Here is a 22,600-nt window from a genome sequence, read left to right as displayed (position 1 = left end):
TCCGGCATTGTTGCCAACTAGTTAATTATTGATACCAATCTAACATCCATGGATTCTTGTTGTCCTCATAAATTGTCCTTATCAGAGTTTCCTCCGTGAAACCTTTTTCGATTCCCGACAGCTTGAGCTTTGGTCATGCCCCTCCAGACGAACCCAACCTGAACCTTTCCGCTTCCTCCAACTCAACAAGTGCGCCTTGGTAGCTCAGTTGTATGCAAGTAATTATTAGAAAATAGATTAAAAGGCGTCTCCACTACTTAAAACTGAGTGGATGATGGCCTTCAATGTTATTTTCTAGAGTTAATCTAATCTGGAGTACATACAATAGAATATTACTTACGTTGACAAGATATTTCTCTGGATAAAGATCTGTTGCAGAATATCCGACACTTGAATGATTAATAAATTTAAATTCACTTGGCTTCACAAATCTGAGTGTAGGGTAGTAATCGTATGGTTTGCACGTTAAGAAGATCAGATGGCGGTAAAAGAGGTGGATATCCAGCAAGTACCTTCTGGTACACTTTCAGGTATGTGTAGCACTTATTTTTGCATTGATTTTCTGTTTTCACTGCATGTGAAAGTAAGTACCCAAATTCATAGTCATACACTGTTAAAAATTGTGTTCAAATTGCATAAAATGTAATGCAAATTTATTGAATTTTTACATACAATTTTAAGTGTCAAAAATTTTACCACAACTCTAAGAAATAATACATTGCACAAGGATTATTTATAGTGCAATTAACAGTTTGGTTTTCATAGTAAGGTTCGTTTTGGCTTGGCGCAAAAACCATTTACAACAAAAAATCCCGTTAAAACACTCGTTTGTTTCAAACAAAAATCGTCCTTATATACAGTAACTGCGTTGCCCTAAAACTGATTTGTTTTTAAGGAAAAATAACGGTTTCTCTCTTTGTTTACTAAGAGAGACAGAAAGAGTCTTCAAACAGTAACAATTTTCAATTCAATAACCTGAAAAAAACATTACGAAATTTAGTACAGTCAGGGAGAAAACGATGTCAAAATTTAAACTGCAGAAACCACAGTCTTAAACCTACTTTGAGTCAGAAAATGACTGTTTTAAGCACATTTTTGGAATCCTCATTAAATTTTCTATTTGACAATCAGAAAAAACAATACAAAATTTAGTACAGTCACGGAGAAAAGCGGTGTCAACATTTGAACTGCAAAAAACACAGCTTGAAAGGACAGTCAACGACAAAATCGCTGGTAAAACCCACTTGTAGTAAGAAAATGACTATTTTAAGCACATTTTTTGAATCCTCATTAAATTTTGTATTTGACAATCAGAAAAAACAATACAAAATTTAGTACAGTCAGGGAGATAAGCGGTGTCAAAATATGAACTGCTAGAAACACAATTTGAAAGGACAGTCAAGGACAAAATCGCTGGTAAAACCCACTTTTAGTAAGAAAATGGCTGTTTTAAGCAAATTTTTGGAATCCTTATTAAATTTTCTACTCGATAATCAGAAAAAACAATACAAAAGTTAGTACAGTGAGGGAGATAAGCGGTGTCAAAACTTGAACTGCAAGAAACACTGTTTGAAAGGACAGTCAATGACAAAATCGCTGGTAAAACCCACTTGTAGTACGAAAATGACTGTTTTAAGCACATTTTTGGAATTCTCATTAAATTTTCTACTCGATAATCAGAAAAAACAATACAAAAGTTAGTACAGTGAGGGAGATAAGCGGTGTCAAAATTTGAACTGCAAGAAACACTGTTTGAAAGGACAGTCAAGGACAAAATCGCTGGTAAAACCCACTTGTAGTCAGAACATGACTGTTTTAAACACATTTTTGGAATTCTCATAAAATTTTCTATTTGATAATCAGAAAAAACAATACAAAATTTAGTACAGTCACGGAGAAAAGCGGTGTCAAAATTTGTACTGCAAGAAACACTGTTTGAAAGGACCGTCAAGGACAAAATCGCTGGTAAAACCCACTTGTAGTACGAAAATGACTGTTTTAAACACATTTTTGGAATTCTCATAAAATTTTCTATTTGATAATCAGAAAAAACAATACAAAATTTAGTACAGTCACGGAGAAAAGCGGTGTCAAAATTTGAACTGCTAGAAACACAATTTGAAAGGACAGTCACGGACAAATACGCTGGGAAAACCCACTTGTAGCAAGAAAATGACTATTTTAAGCACATTTTTGGAGTCCTCATTAAATTTTCTATTTGATAATCGGAAAAAACAATACAAAATTTAGTACAGTCACGGAGAAAAGCGGTGTCAAAATTTGAACTGCAAGAAACACAGCTTGAAAGGACAGTCAACGACAAAATCGCTGGTAAAACCCACTTGTAGTCAGAAAATGACTGTTTTAAGCACATTTTTGGAATCCTTACTAAATTTTCTATTCAATAAGCTGAAAAAAACTGTACAAAATTTGGTACGGTCAGGGAGAAAAGCGGTGTCAAAGTTTGATCTGCAAGAAACACACTTTGAAAGGACAGTCAAGGACAAAATCGCTGGTAAAACCCACTTGTAGTATGAAAATTACTATTTTAAGCACATTTTTCGAATTCTAATAAAATTTTCTATTTGATAATCAGAAAAAACAATACAAAATTTAGTACAGTCACGGAGAAAAGCGGTGTCAAAATTTGAACTGCAAGAAACACAGCTTGAAAGGACAGTCAACGACAAAATCGCTGGTAAAACCCACTTGTAGTCAGAAAATGACTGTTTTAAGCACATTTTTGGAATCCTCATTAAATTTCCTACTTGATAATCAGAAAAAACAATACAAAAGTTAGTACAGTGAGGGAGATAAGCCGTATCAAAATTTGAACTGCGAGAAACACTGAAAGGACAGTTAAGGACAAAATCGCTGGTAAAACCCACTTGTAGTAAGAAAATTACTGTTTTAAGCAGATTTTTGGAATCCTCATTAAATTTTCTATTTGATAAACGGAGAAAACAATACAAAATTTAGTACCGTCAGGGAGAAAAGCGGTGTCAAAATTTGAACTGCAAGAAACACAATTTGAAAGGACAGTCACAGACAAATTCGCTGGAAAAACCCACTTGTAGCAAGAAAATTACAATTTTGAACACATTTTTGGAATCCTCATTAAATTTTCTATTTGATAATCGGAAAAAACAATACAAAATTTAGTACAGTCACGCAGAAAAGCGGTGTCAAAATTTGAACTGCAAGAAACACAATTTGAAAGGACAGTCACAGACAAATTCGCTGGAAAAACCCACTTGTAGCAAAAAAATTACAATTTTGAGCACATTTTTGGAATCCTCATTAAATTTTCTATTTGATAATCAGAAAAAACAATACAAAATTTAGTACCGTCAGGGAGAAAAGCGGTGTCAAAATTTGAACTGCTAGAAACACAATTTGAAAGGACAGTCACGGACAAATCCGCTGGGAAAACCCACTTGTAGCAAGAAAATGACTATTTTAAGCACATTTTTGGAGTCCTCATTAAATTTTCTATTTGATAATCGGAAAAAACAATACAAAATTTAGTACAGTCACGGAGAAAAGCGGTGTCAAAATTTGAACTGCAAGAAACACAGTTTGAAAGGACAGTCAAGGACAAAATCGCTGGTAAAACCCACTTGTAGCAAGAAAATGATTATTTTAAGCACATTTTTGGAATCCTCATTAAATTTTCTATTTGATAATCAGAAAAAACAATACAAAATTTAGTACAGTCACGGTGAAAAGCGGTGTCAAAATTTGTATTTCATGAAACACAGTTTGAAAGGACAGTCAAGGACAAAATGGCTAGTAAAACCACTTGTAGTAAGAAAATGGCGGTTTTAAGCACATTTTTGAAATTCTCATAAAATTTTCTATTTGATAATCAGAAAAAACAATACAACATTTAGTACAGTCACGGAGTAAAGCGGTGTCAAAATTTGTACTGCAAGAAACACAGTTTGAAAGGACAGGCAAGGACAAAATCGCTGGTAAAATGACTGGTTTAAGCACATTTTTTGGAATCCTTATTAAAGTTTCTATTTGTAGCCTGAAAAAAAACAGTAAAATGTTTTAAATTACCACTGGTGTAGTATACATTTCCATACCTGTATGTAATCAAGTATTATAAATGTCGCAGCCAAAGTCTGCTTTCAAGTCCTGGTACAGACCGAAAAAACCTAAAAAAACTGTTATTTCCAGCTGACTATGCCACAAACAATAAACCAGCTATCGGAACTAGGCACATTCAAGCGATCATCTTGTTTGTCGCTATCGTTATCGGTTACCTCACGAAAATAAGCTTCAGCGCAGCCTTAGTTGCCATGGATGATTCAAATACTAACCTGTGGGTAAGAGTTTTTCCTATTAAACAAAATACATTCCACTCACGACCAATCCACGATTCCACGCTCAACAATAATATATTACATACTCAGGTGGAAAGTGTTTGATTTCTGTCGAGAGATTAGGTAGTATAAACTTTATCTCGAGACAGAAATTAAACTTTCTACCGTTGGTTGTATACTATTTTATTTTCAACCATTTATCAAAATCTCATCGAACTCTTAACAAATCATTCAGTTGAAATATTGATTGCTAATAGTCTCTAACAATAAGGTAGTATAGGTGTACGAGTAGTTATGACTTCAACCACAATAAACGACTGGTGATTTGTTTACAATGTTGACAACGTCATTATTGTGCTATTCTGTCATTAATATTTTGAGCTGACACGTTTCATAAAGTGCTTTTAACATGGAGATTTCTGAAGATGCAGATGTTACTAATTATCACCTGAGCTGCGAGCTGTTGCAGAGATGGCGGCACAGTCTCTTAACTATAAAAGTAAACCGCTTCTTTTATATTCGGCAAACCACGTTCTAACATCGAAGATGCTTCTCGGTGAATCGCTTTCTAACGGCGGCCTACTTTAACACGCGCCAGGCCAAATATTGCGGCGCATTGGATCCATCCCGAATCGAGTGCTCGTTCAGTAAGTATCGAGCATAGTAGGCCCAAACCGTAACACTGCCCCCCTCTTAAAGCTGATCGTCCCGATCCGCTTCATCTAGTCCCAAACCGGTGTTAATTTCGGTGATTTGCCTTTCTTCCTCTGAGGGTTAAACAACCAAACTTTATGTCCTTCTGGAACCCTCCCGAATTGGCCCTAAGATCATAACGAGCTTTCATCTTGTCGCTAGCTAGATTCAAACTTTCCCTGACCAGATCATGGATGTTCAGTAATCTTTCTTGCCACTCGTTAACGTAGTTCTCAATGTTTGTGCTTTGGCCTGTTGGAGATCCGAACACCACATCACATGGAAGTCGAAGTTCTCGATCAAACAGAACTTTAGATGGTGACTGTCCCGTTGAGTTGTGGACTGCTGCTCTATACGCCATCAAGAAGAGCAGAATATGCTGGTCCCAATCTTTCTGATGCTGATCAACAACCTTTGAGAGATGTTGCTCTATGGTCTTATTCAGATCCAGAGATCCTCTGAGAGAGCTTTGACTCAAAGTTTCGTCCTTGGTCAGAGTGTAACTCCAACGGCACACCAAATCTACTGAAGACATTTTCGACGAGAATATCCGCGACTGTGCTGGCTTCTTGATTTGGAATCACAAACACCTCAGGCCATTTGGTAAAGTAATCCATGGCAACAAAAATGTTCTTGTTGCCTCTGTTGGTCTCAGGAAAAGGCCCAGCGACTTCTATGGCCAAACGTTCGAATGGCAATTCTACGTTGTACTGCTTCATAGGTCCCCGGGATCTTCTCTGTAATCCGTGGCTAGCTGCACAAATGGAACATTGTCTGCCTGCCAAGACGTTGTTTACGTCTTGGCAGTAGTTCACCCAGTAAAAGCGTTGCCGGATTTTGTCCAAAGTCTTATTTCCTGCCAAATGAGCACCAGTCTTTCCATTGTGCATTTCCTCCAGTACGTTGTCGACCCTTCCTCTGGGAACTACCAGCTGCTTTCTTATCTCTTGCCCATCGGCACTCTCCCAAGCTCCTTTTAGCAAGCCGCCTTCAACAACAAGCGAGTCCCACTGAGCCCAAAGTGCTTTGAACGTCAGGCCTTTGCTAGAGATTTCTTGCCATGTTGGTCTTGGCTCGCTTTGTTCATTTCTCAACAACAATGGGCTTATATCGCTGTGTTCTAGTTGATCCTTCCTAATTTCATCGGGACTCCATTCATCATCGGTCTTCAAATCATTCTCCAACCATGATCTGATTACTTTCAAATCAGGGTCTGAGCGCTGTCCTTTTATTATGTCTTCCTTAGAAACGCTGCTCTTCACTCTTTTTGTAGCCTCTTTATGTGTCACCTCCGCGATTTGACCAATCCTCCAACCATTATGAATTTGTCCTTTCCGGTGTCTTAAGTCACTATCAAAAACTTGACGATCCTCTACATATCGTGGTAATTGTCCTTCCGTATTAAGTGCCTTGGAGTTTTGGTAATTTTATCCACAGATAATGTATTTTATGGAATAACCTTTGAATGTTCTGAATTACAGTTGCTTATTCTGAATTACGCTTGTTCTCTTCTGGATCTCACTTGGCCTATTCTGAACTACATTTGGAAATGGTGTAGTGCTGTTGGATTTGATTTTGTAAGATAATTCTTTTCACCATTTTGGTGTTCTTTTATTTTGTGTTTAAGATATCTTTTTGTTTGTTCTACATAACATTTGTTACAACTGTTACATAGAATATTAGATACTACATTCGACTTTAGTGGAGTCTCAACTTTAGACTTTAATTTAGAAAAGAATTTAGTTTTTATTGTATTTTGACTTTTCTTTGAGGAATTTTTTAATCGATTCTCTGAATTTTTCTTTTATTGAGTAATATAATTTGAATTTTAGACAGAAGTTGAGAGGATGTTGTCAGCATTCGCAAAAGGTTACATGTGGCTTCCAGTGTTGGCCGGATTCGTGGGACATAAGTATGGATCTAAATATTTCTTAATTTCCGCAATCGTTATCAATTCGATTGCATTCATTCTTATACCATTTGCTGCGAGTAATTCAGGATCCACAGGTGTAACGATATGCAGATACATTCAAGGTGCTGAAATTCTAAATTACTTATTACAAGTCTTAACTGGTAACGTTTCTTACTTGCAGGTCTTTCTCAGGGATTTCTGTTTCCTTGTGTCCACGTGTTTTTGGGAAAATGGGCTCCACCAGACGAAAGATCTACTCTGACTATGATTATTTATAACGGTAACTTGATACTATACTTACCTCAGTGTTGCCAACCTTTGAATAATATAATAATTTCCCCAAATGCAAAAAAGTTGCCACATTTCACTAAAATTGCTGCTAACAAGACAAGAAGTGACACAAACTACGTTTTTTTAAAAACTTTATTTTAGCTGAGCGTAGTTCCGTTATTTGAGGAGCTAAAAAAAAGTGTAAATAACTAAAGTTGAAGGAAATTTCATCCTCTACAAGATTGTGTTACGGTGTTTTTGCTCTCAGGGGCTTCGTTAAGCTGTTAACAAGACAAGAAGTGAAAAAACAAACATAATTTTGTCTTTTAGTTCATTTGGCTAAATTTTAGGCTAATTTAAGGGATTTCAGGCTTTTTAAAATAGTCTTTAGCTCAAACCAGGGCAACTTAAGCTAATTTAAGGTATTTTAGACTTTCCCAAGTTGCTTTAACACTTTTAGGTTGATTTTTAACATTTTAGCCAAAATTACAAAATTTAAGCTAATTTAAGGCATTTCGCGTTTGGGTGAACAGTTTTATATTATCTTTCAGCATTTTAGCACTAATCAGTGCATTTTTGGTTAATTTAAGACATTTCGAGGGAGTTTTGACAATTTTAGGCTAATTTTCAATATTTTAGCCTAAATTATTCAATTTTAGGGTAATTTTCCTCATTTTAACCTAACCGATCAATTTAATCCATTTGAAGCTTTCTCGGATTACTTGTAACACTTTCCGGTTAGTTTTCGGCTTTTGTGGCTAAATTAGTGCATTTTAGGCTAGTTTTTTTTTCATTTTAGACTAAATTAGTATATTTTAGGATAATTTTTAGCATTGTTAGATTTTTCAAAATCGACCAATTTTAAGCTAATATAACGCATTTTCAGCTCGTTTTTACAAATTTAGGCTAATTTTCAGGTTTCTTGCCTAAATTAATGCATTTTAGGCTAATTTGACAACTTAGAATTTTCGAGATAGTTTTGACTATTCTAAGCTAGTTTTCAACATTTTTAGCCTTAAATCAGTTTAATTTTTAGGTGATTTTCGGCTCTAATTAACTTTGGTAATTTTAGGCTAATTAATAAAAAATGCTATTTAAAACATTTTAGGCTATGTGCATTTTATGATAATTACAGACATTCTAAGATTTTCGTGATTATTATAACAATTTTAGGCTAATCTTCGGTTTTATAATCTTAAAACTTATTGTATTTTAGGCTAATTTAAAGCATTTTAGGCTTTTCGAGATAGTTTTAAGAATTTTAGGTTAATTTTTAGCATTTAGTCCAAATCAGGGCAATTTTAGAATTTTTCAAGTTGTTTTAACATTTTTAGGTTAATTTTCAACATTTTAGGCTAAATTAGAGCATTTTAGGCTTTTTGCAATATTTTTTGAAAATATATGGTAATATTCAGCATTTTAGCACTGGTCAGTGCATTTTTGGCTAATTTAAGGCATCTTAAGCTTTTCGAGATGTTTTTGACAATTTTAGGTTCATTTTTAATATTTTACCCTAAATTATTAAATTTTAGGCTAATTTTCACCATTTTAACCATATCGACCAATTTAAGACATTCGAAGCTTTCACGCGGGTCACTTCTAACAATTTTAAGTTAATTTTCGACATTTTAGGTTAAATTAGTGCATTTTAGGCTTTTACAGTCCATCTTAGGCTTTTTTTATATCATTTTAGACTAAATTAGTATATTTTAGGATAATTTTTTTAGCATTGTTAGATTTTTCAAAATCGACCAGACAATTTTAAGGTAATATAACGCATTTTCAGCTCGTTTTTACCAATTTAGGCTAATTTTCACTTTTCTTGCCTAAAAAAAATGCATTTTAGGTTAATTGGACAACTTAGAATTTCCGAGATAGTTTTTACTATTCTAAGCTAGTTTTCAACATTTCAGCCTAAATCAGTTTATTTTTTAGGTGATTTTCGGCTCTAATTAACTTTGGTAATTTTAGGCTAATTAATAAAAAATGCTATTTAAAACATTTTAGGCTATTATGTGCATTTTATGATAATTACAGACATTCTAAGATTTTCGTGATTATTATAACAATTTTAGGCTCATCTTCGGTTTTTTAATTTTAAAAATTAGTGTATTTTAGGCTAATTTAAAGCATTTTAGGCTTTTAGAGATAGTTTTAAGAATTTTAGGTTAATATTTAGCATTTTAGGCTTTTTCAGGCCATTTTAAGCTAGTTTTTTTAAAATTATTTTAGACTAAATTTATTATACAGTGTGTCCCAAATTGATTTTATATGTATTGGGATCTCGGTAACCATAAGGGCTACAGAGTCGGTTAAATGGTAAAAGTATTAGAGAACTTTATCTAAAATCTATCGGCATCGGTTTCCGACATATAGATGATAACTTTGTAAATTCTTATGGTCGCCATTTATAATTTTTGCATTTTTGAAAAGCGCTTATAAAATCCTTTTCAATGATATACTTGATGATGGTATTATCTAGTTTCTAAAGGACAGAAACGATTTTTTAAATTTTTGTAATAAATAATAATTAAATAAATATAAATCCTAATGTGGTTCGAATCCCCAGAGGTGGGGTATTTTTCCTAGACTTGGCAACACTGACTTACTCGATCTTTTACTCACTTTGTCCTAATTTTAGGTCGAATTGTTGCTATTATAGCTTCGTTTCTAATCACTAAACCTGTAATATATTCATCAGTGGGAGCGTCGGGACTTTTCTACTTATACGGAGCGCTAGGATTAGCCTGGAGTGTATTATATTACTTTTTTGGATTCAATGATCCTGCTTCCCATCCAAATATATCAACGGAGGAACGCTGCTACATTGAAACCTCGTTGGAGCAGGATTCTCCAAGGGAAAATGTGAGTTTGAAACAGGGTTGCCACATCTGTCAACTCGATTTACCCAGTCGAAATAAGAAAATTCCCAAACCGTCACTTTTCTTCAGTTTCTTTTAAGATGACAGGTGTGTCCTTATTTGACACGTGCTAACTTGGTTACTATGATAGCTGGAAGTTTCGTTCAAATGTCAAAATGTAGCACGTGATTTTGGCTATATTTTAACTGAATACTATTTTCTTTCAAAAATCACAAATACCCGAGATATTTGACATGAAATACAACAGTGTAACTGTACTAGAAATAGTAAAGGTGTCACAATTTAACAGCTCCTAACTTGGTGACGATGACAGCTAGAAGGTTTGTTCAAACGTCAAAATGTAGCACGTGATTTTGACTTTCTGAAACCTGAATAATTTTTGTCAAAAATCACAAATACTTGAGATATTTGACATGAAATACAACAGTGTAACTGTACTGGAAATATTGAAGGTGTCACAATTTGACAGCGCCTAGCTTAGTTACTATGACAGCTAAGAGGTTCGTTCAAACGTCAAAATGTAGCACAAAACTTCTTTCTTTTGTCAAAGCAGAGTTTTTATAGAAAAAAACCTAAAAACTGCGAAAACTGGCCTAGAAGACTGTTGCGCCCGCCAAAATTGAATACAAAACTTTAGTATACTCTCTCTTCCACAAATTTTGACGGTATAGTGCGTAACTTCATCAAATTCTCCCAAAAGGGGTGGTTTTCCCAGTTAGTCTGGTTTCCCCCTGCAAAAAATACCCCAAAAAGATAAAATTCCAAATTTTTGGGGAAAATGTGGCAACCCTGGATTTAAACTTTTAGTTGTCTGATTGACATTTATTTGGCAGAATACCTCAGCTCCGTGGAAACATATTATGATGGCTGTGTTGCCAGTTGTTGCAGTAATGACTGCCAATTTTAGCTCAACCTTGAGTGAAACCATGACAATGACTGAAATTCCTCTATATATGTACACAATTAACAGGGATTGGGACTTTTATTCGGTAAGACTTTGTTTGCTTTCCTTGACAGCAAATTAAGTTACAAAAAAAAATTATTAAATAAAAAAAAGTAATTTAATTAATTAATTAATATTTTTTTTTTTTAATTTGTTTTAGACACTCGAAAATAGTTTACTGCCACATCTTTCTTCCGGAATTTGTGGAGTAATAGCAGCTTGTCTGTCCGACTATCTAATTCGTAAAAGCTACATCACGAGATTAAGATCAAGAAAACTTTTTCAAGCGATTGGTAAGTTGTTTTTAACTAGTGATGGGTAAATTACCGGTAAAGTAAATATTTTACTTTACCATGAAAATTTGACCGGTAAATTACTGACAAATTACAAATATTGTGTTTCTGGCAGTTCAAATTTTGACACCGCTTTTCTACCTGACTATACCAAATGTTGTAAGGTATTTTTACGTTATTGAACAGGAAATTTAATGAGGATTCCAAAAATGGGATTAAAACAGTTATTTTCTCACTCCAAGTGGGTTTTACAGTCGATTTTGTCCCTGACTGTCCTTTCAAACTGTATTTCTGGCAGTTCAAACTTTGACACCGAATTTCTACCTGACTGTACCAAATGTTGTAAGGTTTTTTTAGGTTATTGAACAGGAAATTTAATGGAGATCCCAAAAGTGTCCTTAAAACAGTTATTTTCTCACTCCAAGTGAGTTTTACAGGCGATTTTGATCCTGACTGTCCTTTCAAACTGTGTTTCTGGCAGTTCAAACTTTGACACCGCTTTTCTCCCTGACTGTACCAAATTTTTTAGTGTTTTTTTTATGTTGTTGAATAGGAAATTTAATGAGGATTTCAAAAATGGGATTAAAACAGTAATTTTCTCACTACAAGTGGGTTTTACATCGATTTTGTCTTTAGCTATCCTTTGAAACTGTGTTTCTGGCAGATCAAATTTTGACACCGCCTTTCTCACTGACTGTATCAAATTTTGTTATGTTTTTTCAGGTTATTGGATAGAAAATTTAATGAGAATTCTAAAAGTGTGCTTAAAACAGTCACTTTCTCACTTTCAGTGGATTTTACAGACGATTTTTTCCTTGTCTATCCTTTCAAACTGTGTTTTTGGCAGATCAAATTTTGACACCGTCTTTTCCCCTGAATGTATCTAATTTTGTAGTGTTTTTTATGTTAGTGGATAAGAAATTTAATAAGGATTTCAAAATTTTTACGAAAACAGTTATATTCTCACTCCAAGTGGGTTTTACAGGCGATTTTGGCCCTGACTGTCCTTTCAAACTGTGTTTCTGGCAGTTCAAACTTTGACACCGCTTTTCTACCTGACTGTACCAAATGTTGTAAGGTTTTTTTTAGGTTATTGAACAGGAAATTTAATGGAGATCCCAAAAGTGTCCTTAAAACAGTTATTTTCTCACTCCAAGTGAGTTTTACAGGCGATTTTGATCCTGACTGTCCTTTCAAACTGTGTTTCTGGCAGTTCAAACTTTGACACCGCTTTTCTCCCTGACTGTACCAAATTTTTTAGTGTTTTTTTTATGTTGTTGAATAGGAAATTTAATGAGGATTTCAAAAATGGGATTAAAACTGTAATTTTCTCACTACAAGTGGGTTTCACAGACGATTTTGTCCTTGACTGTCCTTTCAAACTGTGTTTTTTGCAGATCAAATTTTGACACCGCCTTTTTCGCTGAATGTATCTAATTTTGTAGTGTTTTTTATGATAGTCGATAAGAAATTTAATAAGGATTCCAAAATTTTGACGAAAACAGTTATTTTCTCACTCCAAGTGGGTTTTACAGGCGATTTTGGCCCTGACTGTCCTTTCAAACTGTGTTTCTGGCAGTTCAAACTTTGACACCGCTTTTCTTCCTGACTGTAGAAAATTTTTTATTGTTTTTTTTTACGTTATTGGATAGGAAATTTAATGAGGATTCCAAAAATGTGCTTAAAACAGTCATTTTCTCACTCCAAGTGGGTTTTACAGATGATTTTGTCCTTGACTGTCCTTTCAAACTGTGTTTCTTGCAGATCAAATTTTGACACCGCCTTTTTCGCTGAATGTATCTAATTTTGTAGTGTTTTTTATGTTAATGAATAGAAAATTTTATAAGGATTACAAAATTTTGATGAAAACAGTCATTTTCTCACTCCAAGTGGGTTTTACAGGCGATTTTGTCTTTGACTGACCATTCAAACGGTGTTTCTGGAAGTTCAAACTTTGACACCACTTTTTTCCCTGACTTTGTAGTGTTTTTTTTATGTCATTACATAGGAAATTTAATGAAAATTCCAAAAATGTGTTTTAAATTCTAGCATCATGCGGTGAACTGCTCTGTTTGGTTTTGCTAATCTACGTTGCCAATGATATCACAACTGCACTAATCCTGATTACAATTAGCCAAGCTTTTCATGGTGCTACTTTTTCTGGCTACATAGTTAACGAAATTGATTTAACGCCAAGATTTGCTGGCATTTTGCGCGGGATATCCATCACTGTCAGCCAAGTTATTGTGATGTATTACGTGTTGTTGGTTTTCCCTGATCCGGTTAGTATCAGTTTCTAACTGCTTAGAAGTTGAGAAAGAAGTTTAGTTTTAGTTTTTTTTTTTTCTGTTTTTTTTATATAGCAAGATGCCAATGAATGGAAGACACTTTTCATTGGTAATGTAATAATTTGTTTTGTGACTGCCAATTTGTTCATATGCTGTGCCTCTGCTACAAAGCAAAAGTGGGATAACCTAGGAAGAGTAAGAACATAGGAAGTAGAACGGCTCTTCACACTTTTTGACCAATAGTTACTGTGTAAAGTATAATACAGTCGGTTGTTATTTACAGTAAGCAAAATTATAGTTTGATTTTTTTATTATTATTTTTATTTGTATTTATTTTTATTTTTTTTAAATTTTTTATTTTGTATGATTTTTTTAAACCTTTTTAGAACAATTCTCAGGGTTTTAGTGTGTCTCAAGAAGTTTTAGGCTGATCTAGTTTGTTTTACACAATGTACTAGCTTTAAGGAAGATTTTAGGCTAATTTTGATCATTTTAGGCTAATTTCAAGCTGATCTAAGATTTGCAAAGTTAGATTAAAAGATTTTAAGCTCTTTTAGGCTAATATTCAGGGTTTTACTGTCTCAAGAAGCTTTAGACTGATCTAGGTTATTTTACACAGTTTACTAGCTTTAAGGAAGATTTAAGGCTAATTCTGATCATTTTATGCTAATTTCAGGCTGATCTAAGATTTGCAAACTTAGATTAAAAGATTTTAAGCTCTTTTAGGCTAATATTCAGGGTTTAGTGTGACTCAAGAAGTTTTAGGCCGATCTAGTTTGTTTTACACGGTGTACTAGCTTTAAGGAAGATTTTAGGCTAATTATGATCATTTTATGCTAATTCCAAGCTGATCTAAGATTTGCAAAGTTTGATTAAAAGATTTTAAAGCTCTTCTAGGCTAATCTTCAGGGTTTAGTGTGACTCAAGAAGTTTTAGGCCGATCTAGTTTGTTTTACACAGTGTACTAGCTTTAAGGAAGATTTTATGCTAATTATGATCATTTTAGGCTAATTTCAGGCTGATCTAAGATTTGCAAAGTTTGATTAAAAAATGTTAAGCTCTTTTAGGCCTATATTCAGGGTTTTAGCGTGACTCAAGAAGTTTTAGGCTGATCTAGTTTGTTTTACACAGTTTACTAGCTTTAAGGAAGATTTAAGGCTATTTCTGATCATTTTATGCTAATTTCAGGCTGATCTAAGATTTGCAATGTTAGATTACAAGATTTTGAGCTCTTTTAGGCTAATTTTCAGGGTTTAGTGTGACTCAAGAAGTTTTAGGCCGATCTAGTTTGTTTTACAGTGTGTACTAGCTTTAAGGAATATTTTAGGCTAATTATGATCATTTTATGCTAATTTCAAGCTGATCTAAGATTTGCAAAGTTAGATTAAAAGATTTTAAGCTTTTTTAGGCTAATCTTCAGGGTTTAGTGTGACTCAAGAAGTTTTAGGCCGATCTAGTTTGTTTTACACAGTGTACTAGCTTTAAGGAAGATTTTAGGCTAATTATGATCATTTTAGGCTAATTTCAGGCTGATCTAAGATTTGCAAAGTTTGATTAAAAAATGTTAAGCTCTTTTAGGCCTATATTCAGGGTTTTAGCGTGACTCAAGAAGTTTTAGGCTGATCTAGTTTGTTTTACACAGTTTACTAGCTTTAAGGAAGATTTAAGGCTATTTCTGATCATTTTATGCTAATTTCAAGCTGATCTAAGATTTGCAATGTTAGATTACAAGATTTTAAGCTCTTTTAGGCTAATATTCAGGGTTTAGTGTGACTCAAGAAGTTTTAGGCCCATCTAGTTTGTTTTACACGGTGTACTAGCTTTAAGGAAGATTTTAGGCTAATTATGATCATTTTATGCAAATTTCAAGCTGATCTAAGATTTGCAAAGTTAGATTAAAAGATTTTAAGCTTTTTTAGGCTAATCTTCAGGGTAAGTGAAATCAAAACTCAGAGTCGATCTCCACAAATATTTATTAAAAAGGTTGTTAATTGCCTAACATGTTTCGGGCGTATTCAGACACCCATCTTCAGAGGCTGTAAGTTATACAGTGTGTTAATTAAAAACTTTTAAAAACTAAGGATATGGAAGCCTACCTTAACTAGATCACTAGTCTGCTGACTGTCATTCTAAAAGGGGGGACAGCTGAACCCAAATGTACCAAGGTGGTTTTTTTTTATTCTGCACGGGGGAAAAAACCTTGATCAAAAACCCAGTTCTGGTACAGAGGTGACAGGTTGCTCCGTTTTTTATTCTCAAAGGGGAAAAAAAACTTAATCAAAACCCAGTGTTGATGTCAAAAAGTGAAGTTACTAGCTCAGTTTTTATTCTTTAAGGGGGAAAAAACTTAATCAAAACCCGAAGAAGTTGAATGATGTAAAAACTGCATGTCTATCTGTAATAAAAAGCATGAGTAGAAATAGGATGTCCTGAAGGGGTGTATATGTAATGGGGGGAGATAAATTAAAGTCAAAAGATAAAATGAAGATAAGTCAAAAAGGGGGGGCTAAACTGCATATCTTACCTGAGGAGACCAAATGGACACGAAAGGGACGTCACACAACAAAAAACCGCGGTGGACACTCACAAGTTCAACATTAAACAAATTAAAATGAGGGCGACTTTCCCTTTGTCACTGTGGAGGTGTGACCGTGCAGGGCAACATGGCTTGGGTGCAGCAGGACATGGAGTGGCCAAAATGGCTTCCAACCCACGCCAAGGGCAGGTTGCAGGAAGCGGAAGTCTAGGGGGCAGCAACATATTGCCAAATTCGAAAAAACCGAAAAACCAAATCTCCTAGAGAACTGAAAAGGTCAAAAACCCCCAGAGCCGGACATGACAGACAGCTGACAGCAGACAATACATGTGTGATCGGTCCACTCATCAAAACAATACAGTGTAAACAAATAAAGTTAGGTTAAATTAGCACTTAACACTAATTATCCTACGGCCTAATTATAGGTTTTACAAATAATACAATGGTTAATCAACAAATGAAAGCAAAGAAAGAAAAAACCAAAATTAAAATTAGATTAACATTAAGCAATGAGCAACCTTCAACCTGGGGACACAAAAGCACAGATTAAACACCGTTCTTGAGCACAGGCGAAGCAAACGTAAGTATCAAACAGTGGGTATTGATTAAGGGTAAATGGGGGGAAATCTAATGTAGGGAGGCGGGAAAAGTCTGGGAAACTAGAAATTGAGGGATCTGAAGAAAGGAGTGGAGCTATGTCTAAGCTGGTCATTAAGGCAGACCACCTTATCGTTGGATGAAGCCTTGTGGATTTCAAGGACCTCCAGAAGGTCCAGCAGATTGCCTTTTCCACAGAAATGGAGGGGCTTAAAGCCCTCATCAACGTTGAAAGTATGGTTATTAAGGCGAAGGTGGCGTGAAAATAGTGATTTCATGTAGCTAGTGTTCAAATTTGGGTTGTTAATAAATTTTTGAATTGAAAAATTTTTGAATTGAAAAATTTATTAACAACCCAAATTTGAACACTAGCTACATGAAATCACTATTTTCACGCCACCTTCGCCTTAATAACCATACTTTCAACGTTGATGAGGGCTTTAAGCCCCTCCATTTCTGTGGAAAAGGCAATCTGCTGGACCTTCTGGAGGTCCTTGAAATCCACAAGGCTTCATCCAACGATAAGGTGGTCTGCCTTAATGACCAGCTTAGACATAGCTCCACTCCTTTCTTCAGATCCCTCAATTTCTAGTTTCCCAGACTTTTCCCGCCTCCCTACATTAGATTTCCCCCCATTTACCCTTAATCAATACCCACTGTTTGATACTTACGTTTGCTTCGCCTGTGCTCAAGAACGGTGTTTAATCTGTGCTTTTGTGTCCCCAGGTTGAAGGTTGCTCATTGCTTAATGTTAATCTAATTTTAATTTTGGTTTTTTCTTTCTTTGCTTTCATTTGTTGATTAACCATTGTATTATTTGTAAAACCTATAATTAGGCCGTAGGATAATTAGTGTTAAGTGCTAATTTAACCTAACTTTATTTGTTTACACTGTATTGTTTTGATGAGTGGACCGATCACACATGTATTGTCTGCTGTCAGCTGTCTGTCATGTCCGGCTCTGGGGGTTTTTGACCTTTTCAGTTCTCTAGGAGATTTGGTTTTTCGGTTTTTTCGAATTTGGCAATATGTTGCTGCCCCCTAGACTTCCGCTTCCTGCAACCTGCCCTTGGCGTGGGTTGGAAGCCATTTTGGCCACTCCATGTCCTGCTGCACCCAAGCCATGTTGCCCTGCACGGTCACACCTCCACAGTGACAAAGGGAAAGTCGCCCTCATTTTAATTTGTTTAATGTTGAACTTGTGAGTGTCCACCGCGGTTTTTTGTTGTGTGACGTCCCTTTCGTGTCCATTTGGTCTCCTCAGGTAAGATATGCAGTTTAGCCCCCCCTTTTTGACTTATCTTCATTTTATCTTTTGACCTTAATTTATCTCCCCCCATTACATATACACCCCTTCAGGACATCCTATTTCTACTCATGCTTTTTATTACAGATAGACATGCAGTTTTTACATCATTCAACTTCTTCGGGTTTTGATTAAAAAGTTTTTTCCCCTTAAAGAATAAAAACTGAGCTAGTAACTTCACTTTTTGACATCAACACTGGGTTTTGATTAAGTTTTTTTTTCCCCTTCGAGAATAAAAAACGGAGCAACCTGTCACCTCTATACCAGAACTGGGTTTTTGATCAAGGTTTTTTCCCCCGTGCAGAATAAAAACCACCTTGGTACATTTGGGTTCAGCTGTCCCCCCTTTTAGAATGACAGTCAGCAGACTAGTGATCTAGTTAAGGTAGGCTTCCATATCCTTAGTTTTTTAAAAGTTTTTAATTAACACACTGTATAACTTACAGCCTCTGAAGATGGGTGTCTGAATACACCCGAAACATGTTAGGAAATTAACAGCCTTTTTAATAAATATTTGTGGAGATCGACTCTGAGTTTTGATTTCACTTATGATCTAGTTTGTTTTACACAGTGTACTAGCTTTAAGGAAGATTTTATGCTAATTATGATCATTTTAGGCTAATTTCAGGCTGATCTAAGATTTGCAAAGTTAGATTACAAGATTTTGAGCTCTTTTAGGCTAATCTTCAGGCTTTAGTGTGACTCAAGAAGTTTTAGGCCGATCTAGTTTGTTTTACACGGTGTACTAGCTTTAAGGAAGATTTTAGGCTAATTATGATCATTTTATGCTAATTTCAAGCTGATCTAAGATTTGCAAAGTTTGATTAAAAGATTTTAAAGCTCTTCTAGGCTAATCTTCGGGGTTTAGTGTGACTCAAGAAGTTTTAGGCCGATCTAGTTTGTTTTACACAGTGTACTAGCTTTAAGGAAGATTTTATGCTAATTATGATCATTTTAGGCTAATTTCAGGCTGATCTAAGATTTGCAAAGTTTGATTAAAAAATGTTAAGCTCTTTTAGGCCTATATTCAGGGTTTTAGCGTGACTCAAGAAGTTTTAGGCTGATCTAGTTTGTTTTACACAGTTTACTAGCTTTAAGGAAGATTTAAGGCTAATTTTGATCATTTTAGGCTAAATTCAAGCTGATCTAAGATTTGCAAAGGTAGATTAAAAGATTTTAAGCTCTTTTAGACTAATTTTCAGGGTTTTAGCGTGACTCATGAAGCTTTAGGCTGATCTAGTTTGTTTTACACAGTGTACTAGCTTTAAGGAAGATTTTAGGGTAATAATGATGATTTTATGCTAATTTCCAGCTGATCTAAGATTTGCAAAGTTAGATTAAAAGATTTTAAGCTTTTTTAGGCTAATCTTCAGGGTTTAGTGTGAATCAAGAAGTTTTAGGCTGATCTAGTTTGTTTTACACAGTTTACTAGCTTTAAGGAAGATTTAAGGCTAATTCTGATCATTTTGTGCTAATTTCAGGCTGATCTAAGATTTGCAAACTTAGATTAAAAGATTTTAAGCTCTTTTAGGCTAATATTCAGGGTTTTAGCGTGACTCAAGAAGTTTTAGGCTGATCTAGTTTGTTTTACACAGTTTACTAGCTTTAAGGAAGATTTAAGGCTAATTCTGATCATTATATGCTAATTTCAGGCTGATCTAAGATTTGCAAACTTAGATTAAAAGATTTTAAGCTCTTTTAGGCTAATATTCAGGGTTTAGTGTGACTCAAGAAGTTTTAGGCTGATCTAGTTTGTTTTACACAGTTTACTAGCTTTAAGGAAGATTTAAGGCTAATTCTGATCATTTTATGCTAATTTCAGGCTGATCTAAAATTTGCAATGTTAGATTACAAGATTTTGAGCTCTTTTAGGCTAATCGTCAGGGTTTAGTGTGAATCAAGAAGTTTTAGGCTGATCTAGTTTGTTTTACACAGTTTACTAGCTTTAAGGAAGATTTAAGGCTAATTTTGATCATTTTAGGCTAATTTCAGGCTGATCTAAAATTTGCAATGTTAGATTACAAGATTTTGAGCTCTTTTAGGCTAATCGTCAGGGTTTAGTGTGAATCAAGAAGTTTTAGGCTGATCTAGTTTGTTTTACACAGTTTACTAGCTTTAAGGAAGATTTAAGGCTAATTTTGATCATTTTAGGCTAATTTCAGGCTGATCTAAAATTTGCAATGTTAGATTACAAGATTTTGAGCTCTTTTAGGCTAATCTTCAGGGTTTAGTGTGACTCAAGAAGTGTTAGGCCGATCTAGTTTGTTCTACACGGTGTACTAGCTTTAAGGAAGATTTTAGGCTAATTATGATCATTTTATGCTAATTTCAAGCTGATCTAAGATTTGCAAAGTTAGATTAAAAGATTTTAAGCTCTTTTAGGCTAATCTTCAGGGTTTTAGCGTGACTCATGAAGCTTTAGGCTGATCTAGTTTGTTTTACACAGTGTACTAGCTTTAAGGAAGATTTTAGGGTAATAATGATGATTTTATGCTAATTTCCAGCTGATCTAAGATTTGCAAAGTTAGATTAAAAGATTTTAAGCTTTTTTAGGCTAATCTTCAGGGTTTAGTGTGACTCAAGAAGTTTTAGGCCGATCTAGTTTGTTTTACACAGTGTACTAGCTTTAAGGAAGATTTAAGGCTAATTCTGATCATTTTATGCTAATTTCAGGCTGATCTAAGATTTGCAAAGTTAGATTAAAAGATTTTAAGCTCTTTTAGGCTAATCGTCAGGGTTTAGTGTGAATCAAGAAGTTTTAGGCTGATCTAGTTTGTTTTACACAGTTTACTAGCTTTAAGGAAGATTTAAGGCTAATTCTAATCATTTTATGCTAATTTCAAGCTGATTTAAGATTTGCACACTTAAATTAAAAGATTTTAAGCTCTTTTAGGCTAATATTCAGGGTTTTACTGCCTCAAGAAGCTTTAGACTGATCTATGTTGTTTTACACAGTTTACTAGCTTTAAGGAAGATTTAAGGCTAATTCTGATCATTTTATGCTAATTTCAGGCTGATCTAAGATTTGCAAAGTTAGATTAAAAGATTTTAAGCTCTTTTAGGCTAATATTCAGGGTTTAGTGTGACTCAAGAAGTTTTAGGCCGATCTAGTTTGTTTTACACAGTGTACTAGCTTTAAGGAAGATTTTAGGCTCATTTTATGCTAATTTCAGGCTGATCTACAATTTGCAATGTTAGATTACAAGATTTTAAGCTCTTTTAGGCTAATATTCAGGGTTTTACTGTCTCAAGAAGCTTTAGACTGATCTAGGTTGTTTTAGACAGTTTAATAGCTTTAAGGAAGATTTAAGGCTAATTCTGATCATTTTATGCTAATTTCAAGCTGATCTAAGATTTGCAAAGTTAGATTAAAAGATTTTGAGCTCTTTTAGGCTAATCTTCAGGGTTTTAGTGTAACTCATGAAGCTTTAGGCTGATCTAGTTTGCTTTACACATTTTACTAGCTTTAAGGAAGATTTTAGGCTAATTATGATCATTTTAGGCTAATTTCAGGCTTAGGAAGTTTTACTTAGGAGTTTTTACGGTCGCTGTAACCCAAAAAATAACCGAGGTACAGAAATTTCAAAATTTTGATGCAATTTTCAAAAAAAAGTCGAATATCTTGAAAACGGTTAGAGAAACAAAAATGTGACCGGGCACCAAAAATATTCAGTAAGCCTTTTAGCACCCAAATGACTACATTTACACCGGTTCCGTATGGTAAAACGGTGTAAACGCGGTTATTTCTGGCAAAGCTTTACTTTCTGATTTGGCGTTATTTTTTAAATTTTTAAACACTCTGTATATGTTTAATCGTGTCACTGTTTACAGGAGGTGAAAGAGCATTTCAAGACAAACCTTTTGAGTTTTTTACGGTCGCTGTAGCCCAAAAAATAACCGAGATACAGAACTTTCAAAATTTTGATGCAATTTTCAAAAACAAAGTCGAATATCTTGGAAACGGTTAGAGAAACAAAAATTTGACAGGACACCAAAATTATTCAGTAAGCCTATTAGCACTCAAATGACTACATTTACACCGGTACCGTATGGTAAAACGGAGTAAACGCGGTTATTTCTGGAAAACCTTTAATTTCTCATTTGACGTTATATTTTTTGAATTTTTAGACACTCTGTATATGTTTAATCGTGTCGCTGTTTGCAGGAGGTGAAAGAGCATTTCAAGACGAACATTTTGAGTTTTTACGGTCGCTGTAACCCAAAAAATAACCGAGATACAGAAATTTCAAAATTTTGATGCAATTTTCAAAAAAAAGTCGAATATCTTGGAAACGGTTAGAGAAACAAAAATTTGACCGGACACCAAAAATATTCAGTAAGCCTTTTAGCACCCAAATGACTGCATTTACACCGATACCGTATGGTAAAACGGTGTAAACGCGGTTATTTCTGGCAAAGTTTTACTTTCTGATTTAATGCGATAATTTTTTTAATTTTTAGACACTCTGTATATGTTTAATCATGTCACTGTTTGCAGGAGGTGAAAGAGCATTTCAAGACAAACATTTTAAGTTTTTTACGGTCGCTGT

The 22,600-nt window shown here is 34.5% G+C and overlaps 1 protein-coding gene and 4 long non-coding RNA genes across 6 annotated transcripts; 3 read left to right on the top strand and 2 right to left on the bottom strand.

Annotated features, from left to right (window-relative positions):
- The first annotated feature begins 369 nt into the window (after nt 1–369).
- On the top strand, nt 370–13,929 carry LOC145737035 (putative inorganic phosphate cotransporter). 2 transcript variants are annotated; one of them, XM_081991613.1, is made up of 9 exons: nt 370–530; nt 4,186–4,334; nt 6,857–7,058; nt 7,118–7,216; nt 9,908–10,071; nt 10,922–11,077; nt 11,192–11,324; nt 13,374–13,606; nt 13,688–13,929. In XM_081991613.1, the coding sequence occupies exons 1-9, from the start codon at nt 479–481 to the stop codon at nt 13,817–13,819; spliced, it is 1,320 nt and encodes a 439-aa protein (XP_081847739.1). In that variant the 5' UTR covers nt 370–478; the 3' UTR covers nt 13,820–13,929. The 2 variants fall into 2 exon arrangements, with proteins under 2 accessions (XP_081847739.1, XP_081847738.1); XM_081991612.1 differs by having other exon boundaries at nt 9,848–10,071.
- A 1,638-nt stretch (nt 13,930–15,567) lies between these two features.
- Nucleotides 15,568–15,777, bottom strand: LOC145737168 (uncharacterized). The gene is made up of 2 exons (XR_014180299.1): nt 15,709–15,777; nt 15,568–15,648 (listed from the first exon to the last, which is right to left on the bottom strand). It is a non-coding gene; the product is annotated as an uncharacterized LOC145737168 (long non-coding RNA).
- Nucleotides 15,778–16,375: 598 nt separating this feature from the next.
- Nucleotides 16,376–17,053, top strand: LOC145737167 (uncharacterized). The gene is made up of 3 exons (XR_014180298.1): nt 16,376–16,510; nt 16,574–16,728; nt 16,785–17,053. It is a non-coding gene; the product is annotated as an uncharacterized LOC145737167 (long non-coding RNA).
- A 38-nt stretch (nt 17,054–17,091) lies between these two features.
- Nucleotides 17,092–17,769, bottom strand: LOC145737166 (uncharacterized). Its single transcript, XR_014180297.1, has 3 exons — nt 17,635–17,769; nt 17,417–17,571; nt 17,092–17,360 (listed from the first exon to the last, which is right to left on the bottom strand). It is a non-coding gene; the product is annotated as an uncharacterized LOC145737166 (long non-coding RNA).
- On the top strand, nt 17,462–18,577 carry LOC145737165 (uncharacterized). The gene is made up of 3 exons (XR_014180296.1): nt 17,462–18,008; nt 18,138–18,435; nt 18,497–18,577. It is a non-coding gene; the product is annotated as an uncharacterized LOC145737165 (long non-coding RNA).
- Nucleotides 18,578–22,600: the final 4,023 nt, after the last annotated feature.

This window comes from Ips typographus, linkage group LG13 (genome assembly GCF_016097725.1).
Source record: "Ips typographus isolate SLU linkage group LG13, UJ_Ityp_2.0, whole genome shotgun sequence".
NCBI classification, from domain to species: Eukaryota; Metazoa; Arthropoda; class Insecta; order Coleoptera; family Curculionidae; genus Ips; species Ips typographus.
This window is presented reverse-complemented; position numbering and strand designations above follow the sequence as displayed.

What these genes read in the sequence shown, in the direction of transcription:
- LOC145737035 (XM_081991612.1), top strand. Translation starts at nt 479, where the DNA reads ATGGCGGTAAAAGAGGTGGATATCCAGCAAGTACCTTCTGGTACACTT. An exon ending in GGGATTGGGACTTTTATTCG is followed by an intron (nt 11,078 to 11,191) that starts GTAAGACTTTGT and finishes AATTTGTTTTAG; the next exon opens with ACACTCGAAAATAGTTTACT. An exon ending in AAAACTTTTTCAAGCGATTG is followed by an intron (nt 11,325 to 13,373) that starts GTAAGTTGTTTT and finishes TTTAAATTCTAG; the next exon opens with CATCATGCGGTGAACTGCTC.